Source organism: Sciurus carolinensis, chromosome 11 (assembly GCF_902686445.1).
Source record: "Sciurus carolinensis chromosome 11, mSciCar1.2, whole genome shotgun sequence".
NCBI lineage: Eukaryota > Metazoa > Chordata > Mammalia > Rodentia > Sciuridae > Sciurus > Sciurus carolinensis.
This window is the reverse complement of record NC_062223.1, coordinates 101,394,984-101,411,819: the sequence shown is the minus strand read 5'-3', so window position 1 is coordinate 101,411,819 and position 16,836 is coordinate 101,394,984. Positions and strand designations below refer to the sequence as shown.

The window sequence follows — 16,836 nt, the reverse complement described above, 5'->3', positions numbered from 1 at the left end:
TAATAAAAGAGAATTTATTTAAACTGTTAAGCGCTAAGTACCCTCTTTCATCTTTATGAGATTTAATTTCTTGTTTACTCAGTGCTCTGACATCCTTAAGACTTTGGTCAAATCCAATTAATATATAATACTCAAGATTTATAAATAAAATACAATGATTAAGTGGTTTTATAATTAAATATATAGTTCCTTTATACTTCCAGTATACTTAAAATATTCTATTTTAAATATAAATAATAATTTTTGAAATACAAATGCTTTGCCACATCTTTATATATATTCTGTTGTCAGCTATACTTTTACTCAATTATTATAGCATTATAAGACTGAAATGTGGATTTATCACTCCATTAATTAGATCTGTCTGCATATGATTATTTTGCATATGATTGTTTTGCATATGATCTTTGTGGATATATATTCTGTTGTGCTTTTATCAAGAGATTTTTTCCATTACTTTGTACATTTTTTATTTTAGACCTTTAGAAACAACAGCCATCAAAGCAATCAAACTCCACAGTTTGACTTCACTCATGAAGTAGAATTTCTTCCTTGCACCAACATCAGAAACAGGGTGGAAGGCAGAAATGAAGATCTCTTGGACAACTAAGACCTGGTGTGATCTTTGTCTCCAGGGCTTATGTAACGCTACTCCTCACCATTTCCTCTGCCTAACCCGTTCTTAACCCTGTCATCACACTGCATGACCCTGCTCTCTGAACAGAGCCTTGTCCATTCCTAAGGCCCATCTCCTAGCTGAGTCACATCTGTCCTCAGCACTACCTGGACCACAATCACACTCAGCACATTACAACTCCCACTCTTGATCCCAACACTCTTGGCATCCTCTCTCTCTCTCTCTCTCTCTCTCTCTCTTTGTTCCCAGTGAACCATCAGCATAAGTAAGTAGTCATGCTTACCCTCTTTGCTTCTGAAGTCTATAAGCACCATTCTGTCTCAATAATTCCAATTTTCATATTATACAAATCCAAGTTCCTTATCCAGGACCCATGTCTTCTGTGCCAACCACTAACTTCAATCTGACCTCCCAACTGTACTTACTGCTCACAGTCTGGCTTTGGGTATTATCAGAAAAATCCAAGGCAACATGATAACTAGTCTTTCCTTGATACATTTACAATGTCTAAAGGCACTTTTTTTTTTTCCTTTTTGTTAATCACTGACCAGCAGTTCTTTTACTCTTGTCTCAAGTAACCAGTCTCTGGCTGTTAAAAACTTTCTACAAATTCTTGTCACAGCAGATACCCACTCGTTCCTCAACTATTCTCCACCTGTCCAATCAACCAATTTACTATTCCTAATTTCTATGAGATTTTCATCAATCCTCTCTTTTTCTCCCATTTCAGAAGAGGTGGGTTCCTGGTGCCCATGAAAGCCCTCCTTGGTGCTATGGGAATACTCCCATGGTCTTCTTTCCCCACACAGGCTACAACACACCTTCTGATATTTTTTAACATTTTAAAATCATAACCCATGCTTTTTGGTTTATTTTTGGTTTATTTGAACCATTTTCACAGGATTTGAATCAAAGCTTTACCCACCCAGACCTATATATTCCCTGGGCTTCTACATCACTTCCAACTTAATTTTCACATCTCCCTAACTACTCTTTCCCATTTCTGTCATCAGCTCCTCTTCCAGGCCACAAGGGCACATAGTACCAGGTCTCCCTGTGGAAGTTGGCTTTTTTTTCCTTGTCGTTGATGTTTACATCTTTCTTTTATTGGTGTATTTTAGTTATACAGAATAGTAGGCTTCATTGTGGCATATTTATATATGCAGTAAAGCACTTTGATATCCACCCCATGTCACTATTTTCCACCATCTTTTTCCCCTCCTCCTGATCCCCCACTTCCCCTCTAATAGTCTCCCTCTAATATTCTCTCTGCTATCATCATGTCTTTTTTTTCCCCCTCTCTCTTTAGATTCCATATGTGATACTTGTCTTTCTGTGTTTGGCTTAGTTTACTTAAATAATGATCTCCATTCATTTCCTGCAAATGTTCTTCTCCTTCTCCCTTTTTTCTTTTTTTGTACCAGGGATTAAACCCAGCCAGGGGCACTTAACCACTAGACCACATCCCCAGCCCCACGCTCCTTTTCTTTTTTCTTTTTGTAAATTTAAAAAAAAAATTTTTACAGACTGCATTTTGATTCATTGTACACAGATAGAGTACAATTTTTCGATTTCTAAATGTAGCTCATAGAGGTAGAGTGTGTGTATGCTTAAAGCACTTAAGACAATGTCCTATTTAGGCTTTATAACTCAGATCAAAATCATCCCCACAGAAAATTTTTCTCTGACCTGATAATATATGTACCTAATATAAGTTACATTTTATGACTGTCTTTTTGACACTGGGACTAAACATCTTGGTCCAGTCCTCTATCTGGTTACAATTCTCAATCAACCTTCTATTAAACCCTTCTAAGAACCATCAACTGATTCCACATACTTTATCCTACCTTGGGGCCCCTGTCCAAGCTCATTTACACGATGCTGTGCCCACAGTGTGCTCCTCCGCAGCTGCGGCAATGCTCTCTGTGAGTCAATGCCACTTTACAGGCACTCTCCTCAAACTGCCTTCTTTTATCCATTCAGTAAAATAGCACCACACTCCTTGGGCATTCAATCCACACTTAAGTATTATATTTATGTGTATATATCATCCAACAACTACATGGGAGGACAATAACATCCAAGATGACTGATGATTTAAACCAGTCTGTAACCCTCCTCACTCTGACAATCAGCAGCATCATCACCAACTAAGTGCCAGGTGCTGTGACAAATGCTCTAAAACAATGAGTGCACACTGCTATTCTTTCGACATTATAGATGAAAACAATGGGTCATAGAGAGGGACCAAAACAAAAATCTGAATACAATGGATCCAAAATTGCATTTTGAGGAGATAAATATATTAACAATAATTGTGCTCTGATATTTCAAAATAATAAGTTAATCCACCACCTGGAAAGCTTTCCCCATTATTCTCAGTTAGCAAAATCCTCTCCACCTTCACACCCCATCTCAAACATTACCCTGAGATGGGTAATATTACCCTGCTAACACCCTGACAAAGTTAGTTGCCCCATCCATGAATTGTCTTTAGAGCTTGAAACATACCTTTATCATAACACTAAGGTTATTATAATATAACTTGTAAATATCTCCTGAATTAGAATCCATTTCTTAATGACAGTTTGTTCAATATTTTTAATTCTCAGAGCAATTATAAATGGCAAGCAAATAGAGGTAACTGACATGTGCTCAACAAATGAAATAAATAGGACAAATATTATCTCTTATTAGCAATATTTGATAATTACAGTCAAGAATCTTTTCACAAATACATGCAGCATTTAGTACACATATCAAATCATAGGGTCTAGCATGGCTAATTCAAGAAATCTACTCATTTTTTAATAAGCTGAAACAAAGCAATATCATTAAGAAATAGGAACAGACTTACCAATCTTCGCCTTTCTTCTTCTACTGCAATAAGCAGTCTTGCAAATTCTTTCAGTGATTGAGCTATTTTTAAAAAAGAAAGAAAAGCATTAATCTTCTTTCATTGCTAACATTTAATTATACAGAAACAAGCATTAAAATTAAATTAGTTATTAGTTTGTATATATTATGTGGTTTTATGTTTGTCTAGCATAAAAACAGTATAGATAAGAATGTAACAACTAACAGATACAGATAAAAGTTGTATGTTTCCCTGCATGTTGTAAATAAAAGTTTAGCAGACATCAAGTACATTTTTTCTTCAAAGACACTAGAAGATAGTTTATATATCATATATACAAAATTTAAAAACATCAATGAAAGTATTGTACCAGGATCACTTCTAAACAGTGACCCACAAATATAAAACATTTCAAATATGAATTTTTTTTAATCTATAAAAAGCAATAAATCTCATGCTATTTAGATGTACTTAGTGACATTCAGTAACCTTCTGAACTCCAGAAGTTTAGGGGTTGTAGATATTTGAAAACAGTCTACATTCTAAAGGGGTCACTTCTCTTTCACATCTACTTAGGTGTTTGTTATTCAATTAAGTGTGGTCAGAAGGACCAGCAACGTGAGCATCTTGGAGGCTTGTTAGATAGAAATGCAGACTCTCAGGCCCATCCCACAATCTGAATTTTAACAACATCCTTAAGTGAGCTGTCTTATATTAAAGTTGTAAACAATGCTTTAGAAAACTACCTGCACCTATACTGTCCTGATTTAATAGCAATTAGACAAGAATAATCATATAAATCAAGTATTAAGAAACATTGGGAGAACAAATCCAAAGTTAATCAATTAATGGGGAGTTACAATATAGTCTTTAAAAATGCTTAGTCCAAATGGCAATTATGAAAGAGTGATTCATCCACCAATGTTGACATCCAGTACTCAACATGAATTCTTAACTAACATCAGAATGTCTGGATTATAAAAATGGCAACACAAAGAAAAAGCAAACTTTTTTTTTTAAATTTAACTATTAAGCCTTCCCTTCTTATGTCCTTATTATTCAGCTCTTGGTCTCTTCCTTTTCCCATACTAATAATGAAAATGTTCTGGGCTACCAGAGGTCTAGTCAGTCTGTGATATAGTCCACAATAAAAGCAGGCAAGGATGGAAAAAGAATCCAGAGACATATCAGAACTCATTAAGGAAACGAAGAAATGTTTCCCATTCAAAATTTAAAATTTAAGGGCTGAGGATACAGCTCAGTGGAGAGCTCTTGTCTAGCATGCATGAGGTCCTGGGTTCCATCCCTGGCACTGCAAAATAAATAAATAAACATAAAATTTTTTTAAACCTTGAATTCCATTCTAGGATTTTTCTCTTTTTGGAACCACCAGGTTTTACACTATCCAAGCTGGTATAAAATGTTGTCCCTATGATACTTCACATTTGATTTTATTCCATTACTATAAAAGTCATCAAAGGATCACTTGAGAAACTCACGTTAATCTGATAAATACATTAGCAGACTTAGAGAAAGATTAATATTTTTAAAAAATTTAAAAAATAGATTTTAACTTCTTCTGAAATATTGATATTGATGCTGTAATACATCCCAGTTTTGATGACAGTAAATTGACTAGAAAAATGTTTGAGAAATATAAAGATTTTCACTGGAGTGCCTAACAACAAATTTACATTTTTGTACTTTGGTAAAGAAAGCTGTGCTGGAATGATGTTGGAATGCTGTCTACTGTCACTAAAGTTCTCTGAGGAAGAAGAGGGCAGTGAAACCCTGGATGATGGGAGACAATATTAGAAGGCTACAGAGAAAGAGGGCAAGAGGTAAGTCAAATCAGGCTACAAGTCTGGAGGCAGCAGGAAATCCAGAAGGTGAAGAAATCGGAAGAAACAAAATTAGAGACCAGCTGAAAGTCTGTATAAAAGGCACATGGAACCCAGACTTCTAACTTGGTGTTCCCCAACTTTTCTAATGAATGTCAAAACATTTAACCTCAGATGTCTCCTTTTACCAGAAGCTATTGGATAATGTGCTCTAACCAAACATGGGAATGAATCATTAGAAAGGAGGATACAGATTCCAGGAAACAAGAGATCCACAATAGCAGGGAAGCGGGTAGAACTCCCAGATGACACCAAGAGCACCCAGGTCAACAGCTGCACCAAGGCCTACAGAGAATCTTGTGTGGACTAGAGCAAGAGCTAGGGGTTCTAGAAACACATGTCCAGAGAAAGGAAAAAGACCTGATCCATCTTCTGATGTATCTGAGGGTTGCAAGGGGAGTTACAACCCTGGAAAAAAAGTTTAAGGATGAATTAGCAAAAAGCACTTTAAAGGAAGGAAAGAAGGAGGAAACGAAGAAAGGGAGCGAGGGAGGGAGAGAGAAAATTTCAAATTCTATTATTAACTCCTGGGAAAACAATATATACAAATAAAACAATCATAATAAACTAAGTAGTTGAGTACTAAGTAACAGGTATGAAGTTACTGTAATATAAACACTAAAAACAAATTTTAGCAAAACTGCCTTAACTGAGAGAACAGAGGGAAAGAGAATGTAAGGTAGTATAAAGTCAAGACATGCATGACAGTAGGATGATATCCAGAACTGAAAAAGAAAATCAAGAAGCAGCAAGGATAATCATGGTCTTGGAAAAATAGAAATGACAAAGTTCAAAGTGGTCTTTCTGGAAAATTAAAATAAGCAGTATGGACTAGGAATAACAAGATGGGAGAATGCTAGTGTTTAATAAACAATAAAATCTATAACTTTTTAAACAAAAATATTTTTGCCCCAGAATAGCTAAAGCAATCCTTAGCAGGAAGAGTAAAGCAAGGGGTATGGCAATACCAGACCTTCAACTATACTACAAAGCAACAGTAACAAAAATGGCATAGTACTGGCACCAAAATAGACAGGTAGATCAATGGTACAGAATAGAGGACACAGACACAAACCCAAATAAATACAATTTTCTCATACTAGACAAAGGGGCCAAAAATATGCAATGGAGAAAAGATAGCCTCTTCAACAAATGGTGCTGGGAAAACTGGAAATCCATGTGCAACAGAATGAAACTAAACCCCTATCTCTCACCCTGCACAAAAATCAACTCAAAATGGATCAAGGACCTTGGAATCAGACCACAGACCCTGCATCTTACAGAAGAAAAAGTAGGTCCAAATCTTCAACATGTCGGCTTAGGATCAGACTTCCTTAACAGGACTCCCATAGCACAAGAAATAAAAGCAAGAATCAATAACTGGGATAGATTCAAACTAAAAAGCTTTCTCTCAGCAAAGGAAACTATCAGCAATATGAAGAGAGAGCCTACAGAGTGGGAGAAAATCTTTGCCACTCATACTTCAGATAGAGCACTAATTTCCAAAATATATAAAGAACTCAAAAAACTCTACACCAAGAATGCAAATAATCCAATCGACAAATGGGCTAAGGAAATGAATAGACACTTCACAGAAGAAGATCTACAAGCAATCAACAGATATATGAGAAAATGTTCAATATCTTTAGTAATAAGAGAAATGCAAATCAAAACTACCCTAAGATTCCATCTCACCCCAATTAGAATGGCCATTATCAAGAATACTAGCAACAACAGGTGTTTGCAAGGATGTGGGGAAAAAGATACACTCATACATTGCTAGTGGGGCTGCAAATTAGTGCAGCCACTCTGTAAAGCAGTGTGGAGATTCTTTAGAAAACTTGGAATGGAATCACCATTTGACCCAGCTATCCCACTCCTCAACCTATACCCAAAGGATTTAAAATCAGCATACTACAGAGATAACAGCCACAACAATGTTCATAGCTGGTCAATTCACAATAGTCAGATTGTGGAAGCAACCTAGATGTCCTTCAATTGATGAATGGATAAAGAAACTGTGATACACACACACACACACACACACACACACACACACACAAAATGGAATATTACTCAGCCATAAAGAATAATAAAATTATGGCATTTGCAGGCAAATGGATGAAATTGGAGAATATCAAGCTAAGTGAGATAAGCCAATCTCAAAAAACCAAAGGACAAATGATCTCGCTGATAAGTGGATGATGACACATAATGGGGGGGTGGGAGGGGGTCAAAAATGGAGGAAGGAAGGACTGTATAGAGGGAAAAGAGGGGTGGGAGGGGTGGGGGGAAGAAAAAAAATAACAGAATGAATCAAAAACTATTACCCTAGGTAAATGTATGATTACACAAATGGCATGCCTCTACTTCATGTACAAACAGAGAAACAGTATGTATCCCATTTGTGTAAAATAAAAATAAATTTTAAAAAATTAAATTAAATTAAATTTTTAAAAATGCATCATTCTCAAAAAAAAAAAAAAAAATTTACACTTGGTAGCCTAAAATGTAGGAAAGGGTAGAAGACATATATTAAAATTTCCCAAAGAGTTAAGTAATGCCCAGCACACAGAAGCCTGTTGACAGCTATTTTGGAAAAAAAATATAACTCAATTTTAGATTGGCAGGGACATACCAGAACCTCCCACTTGGTCAATCCAGAAAATGAAGACTGTATGATGTGTTCCCAGACACTGTTGCTCTGGCTGCAGGGTCATGCCTGTGACAGCTTCTCAAGTCTACTGGCTTCCCCAGGAAACTTCCTCCTCCAAGAGTAAATTATGGACTTGCCTTAAATCAGGTTTTGGTTACAAGCAAGGAAAGTCAGGTTCTCATTTTGCTCTTCTCCCTCCTTGTCCAAAAACGAATGATGTTGTTTTCTACTTTACTTGAATGGTTTTCTGGTCTGTTTCCCATATAAATACTATTTATAGCCTCAGTCAGATATTAGTTGATTATAATGGAAATGGCTGAGGAGAAAAATTTTAACATGCAAAAGCAATTGAATATCTGGTTCCCCACAACAAAAACTAGTCTCCCTCCAGCAGATTTTTGGGACTGGACCCAATTTGACAATTATATTCCCTCTTTTTCTTTTGTTGATTTTTCTGAGAAAGGGCTTCAAAAACATTGGCTGTTCTTTTTAATTATTATAGCCTCAGTTCCATAAAGGTATACATTTCTTGGTCAAAAATCTAGATGTTCATGCTCATCATTTGCTCTATAAGAAAATAACATACATAGCCAGGAACCATAAATATTCTTCCCATGAATTAGTAACAGTGGCCTACTAATTTCTTAATCCTATGAAAGTTTTTCCCAAAATATTTTTCATAAGGATTTCAAAATACTGCATTAATAGTTTACTAGGTACAGCATAACAGAAAGAAAACAGGAATTAACAGTCTTTAGTAGAATAGGCTGATGGGGATCCCCAGTTACTTCCCTGCCTTGAAAGTATAATAGGAAACTGACAGAAGCCAGGCAGATCAAAACTGTCCAGTATACGTCAACAGCTCTCTAAGACAAGAAGCCAGCGTTAGCATTTCTGGTGCACAGGACCCACAAACGCCTTAAAAAAACCAAGAAAACTGCAGGGAGTATATTCTACAGTACACCAGACCTTAGGCATAAAACATATGGAATAACTCCCCCAGCAACTATCATAAGGCTTTACATGGAAAAGTTATTGAATTTGTGTGAGTGCTTGAGGTATTCCTCCTACGACTACTTAGGAAAACTGACAGTATTTTTTATAAGACACAAATTTCTAACAGTCAAGTTTAAGCAATTTTCTATGATGTTCCATATTTTGTTAATATGAATAAATAAGGTTCTTTACTATGCAATTTTTGGGATCCCGAATGACATCTAATACAACAGCTGGTCCTTCCATTACAAATTTTGACCCTGTGTATATGACAGGAGTTTGATTTAGTGAGAGCCACATTCCAAAAACTATACTTAGAACACGGTGGATTTTCAATAGATGATCGTTAAATAAACTAATGAGTTTAACAATATATTCCCACAGTCTATTTGCTCTATGAGGAGAAACATACCAGCTTTTACTCTAGAATTCAGGAAATACTACAAAGAGGATAGGCAGATACTTTGGAAAATTATGTTGGCTATCTAAATTCCTGCCACCTGCACAAAACTTTCCTGGCTGTGTTCATCAATAATAACCTCTCTCCTTCCTGTCCATCTGGAGCATGCAATAATTGGAAAGCAATCAAAATAGAGTTTCATATATAAATTTTAACTTTCCAATAAATTACTGGGGTCAAGAATATTGTTACAGGTTTCCTTTTTATGTCCAAAATATAATATTGGAAAAACACTTTCAGAAAAAAATAAATCTATTATTAAAGTATATTTATGGCAGGTCCTGAGAGTACGAGCACTCATGAGGACATCAGTTGAACTACACCCTAGACAGTGATGGAGCACGCTGATGGCTTCAATATTTGACAGACACATAAATTCTGAAACATCCCTGGACTGTCTAAAATACCTATTTCCTAACTTAACCTTTCTCACAGTCTTAAATTCACCCTACTGCTTGTGACTAGAAAACCTGTTTAATGACTAAAATAGGAATGGGAGAGAATAAAGAAAACTCTCTGTTCATTGTTGACATATCTCCATTATCTTACATACTAAGCATTATACAATTAAATGTTTCAAATCAATCAGCTTGAGTTTTACATATTTTACAACTCAATGAGAACGGAAAAAGCCTCTGTCTCATATCCAATCAACATTTATAACATAATCAGAAAGTGCTGTGCTACACTCTTCTCCCAGAAGTCTTTCCTCAAACTTAAACAGCCTACATACCCAAGCACAAGTGCAGATCAATTGCAGCAAACTTTAGTTATTAGAGTAAGCAAATCACTTATGATCTTCAGATATGCTACAGTGAAGAACTGGGTCAGCCACTTTGCTAAATCTCAATGAAAATGTGAAAATGTGTAAAAATCTATGAAAGTCAGATTGAACCGATGCAATTACATTTCATAAGTTCAGGTGATACCCTAATAATCATCTCTCTTCTCTATTTGGAAGCAAGATACAGGCTCTATCAGGCCCTTCTTAGCATCTTTATAGATTAACCTCTCATAAATAGTAGGAAACAGACAGTAAAACATCAATATGACCTCACTAGAGTGGGTGAATCTGTCATATTCTTCTGGATCTAGCCACACTGAGAAAAATTAAAGTAGCATTAGTATACATAGCCAAGTGACACTTAGCACTGCACTATATGCATACAGTGATTGAAGACCCATCACATCACAAGCAGTTCATCCTGAAACTTACACTGTTGAGAGAATTTTGATTCTTTGAATATATTTTTAAAAATCAAAGGTAGACACAGACTGCAGTAAACAACAGCTTTGAGAAATGATTTCTGTCATACACAAAGCAAGAAGAACAATCAGTTTACGGTACTGCTGAATAATAAATGCCAGTCACCAAAACGGATGAAGTGGCATTAAAAGTGACACTAATTTTCCCACCAAATATCAGGTGTAGTAATTAACACTCCCAAGAAAAGGCCATCCACTTTGTCTGTCTCATGGCAGACATAAATTCTTCTTATTTTCTGGGAGCCACAACTTCAAGTAAGACTTTTCCACTCTATTTGTGGCTTCAAGTTCCATGGATGCCTAGTCGCAAAGCTAAAAAAAACCAACAGAAAAGAAAAAAAAAAAAAAAAAAATCATGGGCTCTGGAGAATGCTAGCAGGTTGCTGTAAATACACGTCATTTCTCAGCAACACTCATCTCTCATCTAACATTTTGCAGCCCCTGAGAATCCAAGGTCTTATATAAAAAAACATATAGAAATTTATTTATCTTTGAGGTAATTAAACCTGGTTCTCCATGATGTCCTTCTTGTGATCAGACATTTTAACTGTCAAACACAAATCAAAAAACAAAACTCACCAGGCCCAGTGGTGCATGCCTGCAATTCCAGAAGCTCAGGAGGCTGAGGCAGAAGAAGAATCACAAGTTCAAAACCAGCTTTAGCAACTTAGCAAGGGCCTGAGCAACTTAGTGAGACCCTGTCTCAAAATAAAAAATAAAAAGAACTGGGGATGTGGCTTGTTGGTTAAGCACCCCAGGGTTCAATCTCTGTACCCAAAAAACAAAACAAAAACTCATCTTGAGAACAAGACCCTGAAAATGAGCATTCTTGAGTTCAATCGACCTATCCCAGAGCAGCACTGTGTGTAAGTGAACTGGGTTCAGGTAAACATGATGTATACCAAGTTGCAAGAGCTTGTTAGTCTTTACTTCAGTGATTAAAAGGGAGTTTAATATTATAGCATTGTTTTCTATTGAGGTATTATAGCATGGTATAGCATGGTTTGTAGGTATAGCCTACAAACGAAAAGGATAAGAAAACTAGACTTTTATCAAGCCAACTAGAATCTGCTCAGAGTTCAGAACAGCCTAGTCTCTACCTTGGGACTTGTCTATTACCATGACATGTATCATATTTTATCACACACTCAGACTCCAGTCCAGACTGCACAGGACATGTATGTGTAAGGAATCTCCACTTTGAAATCCATTGGCTTATTATCAAGATATTTCTTTATGCTTTCTCTGTTCCTGAGTATCCTCTAACTATACTGCCCAGACACTCTGATGGGGTTATAACTTATAATCTAGTCTCCTTTGAACTCTAAACTCCTGTTCCTACTGCCTCCCTCAACACCTGGGTTCTGACATTTCATAGGTTCTCAGTCACCTAAGATACCCTTAACTGGGTCTGTCAACATTGGTCCCAACACTGCCACTGCACAGGTGGACTGAGAATCAGAACCTGTGACCCAATCTTCCATCTCTCACTCTCTTCTTATCTGCAGATACTCAGTCTGCTTTCTTTCATCCTCACTGGTATAACAGCTGGACTCAAAAGAAGAAATCTCCTACAAGCCAAAGACTTGATCATAAGAGAGACGTACTCTACTGCTCCAGATCATTCAAAATACCCATGAAAACTGAAGAATAGTAGGGTATGATGGTGCACACCTATAATCCCAGCAGCTTGGGAGGCTGAGGCAGGAGGATAGCAAGTTCAAAGCCAGCCTTAGCAAAGCAAGGTGCTAAGCACAGGTAGACTGAGAATCAGAAACCCTGTCTCTAAATAAAATACAAAATAGGGCTGGGGATGTAGATCAGTGGACAAGTGCCCCTGAGTCCAATCCCCAGTACACAAACCCCTCCCCCACTCAAAAAAAAAAAAACCTGAGAATTATCATGATTCCAAGATAAAGGTAACAGTGGATGTACAGAAATAATTCTAGGCTATACATCAAATAGTTTTTCCTTTTCCTAAAAAGACATAGAGCTTTGTAGTAATATCCACCTTCAAACTGTCAAACTACAAGACAGATTCAGAGTTCAGGCATATATATTCATATATTACTGAGCTTATATATGTTACACATATGGGCTGAAAGTACTGTTTAGCAATAAAGTATTTGCCTAGCATGCACCAGGTCCTGGGTTTCATCCACATTAGGTGGGGGTTGGGGGGAATGTTTTACATGCATTACACAAAAGACCAAATTTTGGCAAATGAATAAATATAAAAGGATAAACTTCCAATGTCACACCAAACTGGTTTTTCCCTAGACCTCATCATATCCTCATTCTTTCAGATGAATTTCATCTGAATTCTTGAGAAGAACTTTAACTGAGGTCTCATTAACATAGCAAGTATCACTGTGTATGTCATTGTGTAAAAGTCACTTATTTTGCTTTCATTCCAAGCACATACTCATGTGCTAATGAAAATCATGTAATTTTGATGTTGCCTTGCTTTTTTGTTTGTTTCATTTTTTTGGTACCAGGCATTGAACCCAGGGGCACTCAACCACTGAGCCACATCCCCAGCCCTTCTTTATTTTTTGAGACAGAATCTAAGTTGCTTAGGGCGTCACTAAGGAGCTACTGCTGGCCTTAAATTTGCAGTCCTTCTGCCTCAGTCTCCTGACCCACTGGGATTAGCCTTGCTTTGATATTTTTTTGTTTTGTCTTAGGGGTATTTAATTTGTTTCCAGAAGGCAAAACAACTCCCAATTCATAAACCATTCACCCAAGTGTGAGAACACTCACATTTTAGAGCACTTACAGTGATGGTATGTCTATTTTCTAAGTTAACATCCACACAATGATAGCAGTTACCGGAGTAGAAATTATCTTCATTTCACAGAGGAGAGAAGGAACAATGGCTAACTTGACAACTTGACCCCTGACCCCAAAGCAAGTACATGGAAAAGCAGGTATTTAATTTTGATTGTTGAATTCCAAACCCTATTCTCTTCCAGCAAACCATATTAACAAGAAAAAAAATAGTAATACCAGCCTACTGCCCTGCCACATTACAGGATGAAAAGAACAAACTTATCAACTTTGAAAGGCAAACAGTCATAGAGCAGTTTGTGCTCAAAGGGTAATCAGGCACCAAGTCTCCTGCCTTTACAGGAACAATCGGTAATTTGTTGCTGATAGACAACAACTTACACCTCGAAATACCCCCAATTCACAGTCATCAGGAAATGACCTCCCAGCACCCTTCACATTCCACATCCTGAAGCACCCCATTCATACTTCTCTGCACCCAGTCTCCTACCACCCCCTCAGTGAAGCTCAACATCCGCTTCCTTGCCCAGTTTCTCTTTTCCACAACCTCTGAGCCTCCCATGACCTCCTGGCTGTAATTCGCACACCCACAAGGACACTAAAAGTTCAAGCTATCTAACCCCGTTGGTTTTGCTTTTCTGGCAATCCTTTCATTCAACTCTAGTTTACTCCTAATCTTATTTCCCACAGTGGCTATCTTAAAAGAATGTTCTTCTTTCTCAAGAACCCAACCCCAAATTCCCCTCATCTTACCAGATGTACTGGCTTTCTGCTTCTCTGAGAGAAGTTCAAGACCCTCAGATCTACAATCTCCACTCCTTCTCTTCACTTTACTTCTCTCAAACAAAAGCCACCCTTTTACTCTCAGAAGCCAGGGACTCTTCATTAAGCTTCTAATTTCACCTCTCCCCTCCCCTCCCTGTGATTTTTATCATTGCTCCTCCCTCCTCACAAAACTATTTCTTCTTTCTCTCCTCAAACTAACACCCAGGGACCTAACATACTAATGAGGCAGGAGGAGCAGGATGAAGGCATAGGGCATGAGATTTATCTGATTCAGGTCCTAGCACTGTGCAAAGCTCTCTGATGCTCCCAGTATCCCAAGAGAAAGTCACATGTAAAATACCCAATCCTGTCACCATGCTACACATTTTATAGATGGGGAAACTGAAGTAGACAGGTTTGATAACCTGCATGGTCACAGAACTAATGACTTGTAGAGTTCAACTTTGAACCCAAGTAAGTCATCTGAAATGGACGCGCTTCCCCACTACTCTAGACAGAGCCCCACAGTCCCAATCACTGTCCTAAATTAATAAATCAATTACCTCCTGCGAATTTCTCCTAGGCATTTTATCTGAATCTCAAACTTAACAGGCCTCCCAGCTACCCTGACCACATAGGTACAGATAATGTGCTCATAATCCCATTCTCCTTGTAAGCCAAGCGATGAATTATCTTTAATTCTTTCTTCGATATACCAAACACCAAATGCTGATTTCTCTCCTCCTCCCTTCTTACATACCCAGTCACTTTATCTCTGTTTTATTACTCGGTTTCCTAGCTTGTCTAACTCATTGTATGTATTAATGGCATACATTAATAAAGATACATACAGAATAAAATTCCTAGAGGGCATATTAAGTATGCCATTTTCCAATCCAAAACCTTTGATGGGTAAATAATGTTCCAACTTCATCCTGCAAGTACTTTAGGGCCTCCATGATGTAGCCATAAGGTGCTTTTGCAAATGTCTTAATCCAAGATACTGCTACTTCTAATCTTGAACTTCACACTGTGAAACTACTAGACCTTCCTATAACTTCCTATTTCCATGTCTTTCCCTGTATTTACTAGCTGCATCTTCCCTTAACCACTAGGTCCTAGTTCCTCTGTTTGGACATCTTCTGATGTCCCCAGCCAGAAGTCCCTTCTTGGGTTTGGAATTCTCACAACATTTCTGTCCTGACGATACTTAAAGCACTCAGCATGTGTTCCTTAGTATACAGTGATTATAACATGAAATTATTTTTTAACCCCTTCTACTTAGATAATAAGGTTTGCATGTTTTATGAGGTTCTTTGTACTCTGAAGTATCATTGTTGGTAGAGGATTCTAGAGAATCCAAAGTCCACATCAGTATAAAACATACTTTTGAAAGTCCGAGTATTTTGTTTTCACCCCTGGGACATTTGTACTGTATCTACTTGGTCCGTGAAAATAGTCTCGTATTCTAAGGGCACACCATTAAAACAAAGTCTTTGCAAATGCTTTGGCTGGTAAGAAATGACCAGGTTCTCCTACAAACATGAGGTATCTACAGTTTTGGTGGTTTCACTGGCACGGCACTGGGCATCTGTTGATTCAAAAAGCACACATCTGGAATAGACTAAAATATTAGCCCCACCCCCAATGCCTATTCAATTGTGGCTCTGCATAAACCACAAGTCTATTGTTTAAAGTAGTGGTTTTCCACAGGCTGCATCAGACACCAACACTCTCCATCAAATGAATGGTTCCTGACGCACCAAGAGGGGAGTCTGCCTCAGTTCAGATCTGGGATGGAGCTCAGAAATCAAACTGTTAAGTCTCTACACAATTGATTCTGATGGCAGGCAGTCTGGCAATTTCTCACTTTGGGAATAAAATAAAATGAATGCTTTTTTGAGGAATTAAAGGTTCAAATTTAATATAGGAAACACTATATACTGTAATAAGATTTGTAAGGATCATCTCTACTTCCTTGCTTGAAGTTCATCCCTATTCCAATGGCAGAAATAGGTCTTAGCCCCCAGAGACCTTATCTAAGTCTCAAGAATCAAGCAAGATTCCAAAGCTCTTTTCCTCATAGCCTCTGAATCATGACTCAGCAAGTATCCTGAATTTTTATCTTTAATACAAAAATTACTTTAGATTAGTCCTCTGTCTTAGTCATATATTCCTAGATAAACATCCAAGGCAAACATATTTCTTTTAATTTTTTTAGGCCCATTAGTCAACTTTGTTCTTCTTTTCCAACCTCTCCTTCCGTACTCTGTCCCTGTCTCCAGATCTCTTCTTCGATGCTTGTATATTTCTCCTTGATTTCTGCCAGTGAGTTACATTAATTTCTGGGAGTCCTGCCTCCCAACTCCTTTCAGTTGCAATCTCCAGGTCTATGGTCTTTCTGGTCCAAACATTTTATGTCAAAAGTGAGACTATGTTTTTTGTCTTTTCATTCACACTTAGAAAAGTGCTTCCTTGGTACATAAAGAATGTGGTGATCAAGGT

At 37.3% G+C, this 16,836-nt stretch overlaps 1 protein-coding gene across 3 annotated transcripts in view; it reads right to left on the bottom strand.

Moving 5' to 3' along the window:
• Nucleotides 1-16,836, bottom strand: part of Arhgap42 (Rho GTPase activating protein 42) — a 273,624-nt gene that overhangs the window by 181,313 nt on the left and 75,475 nt on the right. For all 3 annotated transcript variants that reach the window (XM_047516700.1, XM_047516699.1, XM_047516701.1), the window contains exon 3: nucleotides 3,498-3,559. In XM_047516700.1, the coding sequence (XP_047372656.1) occupies nucleotides 3,498-3,559 (62 nt within the window). The remainder of the gene's footprint in view (nucleotides 1-3,497; nucleotides 3,560-16,836) is intronic.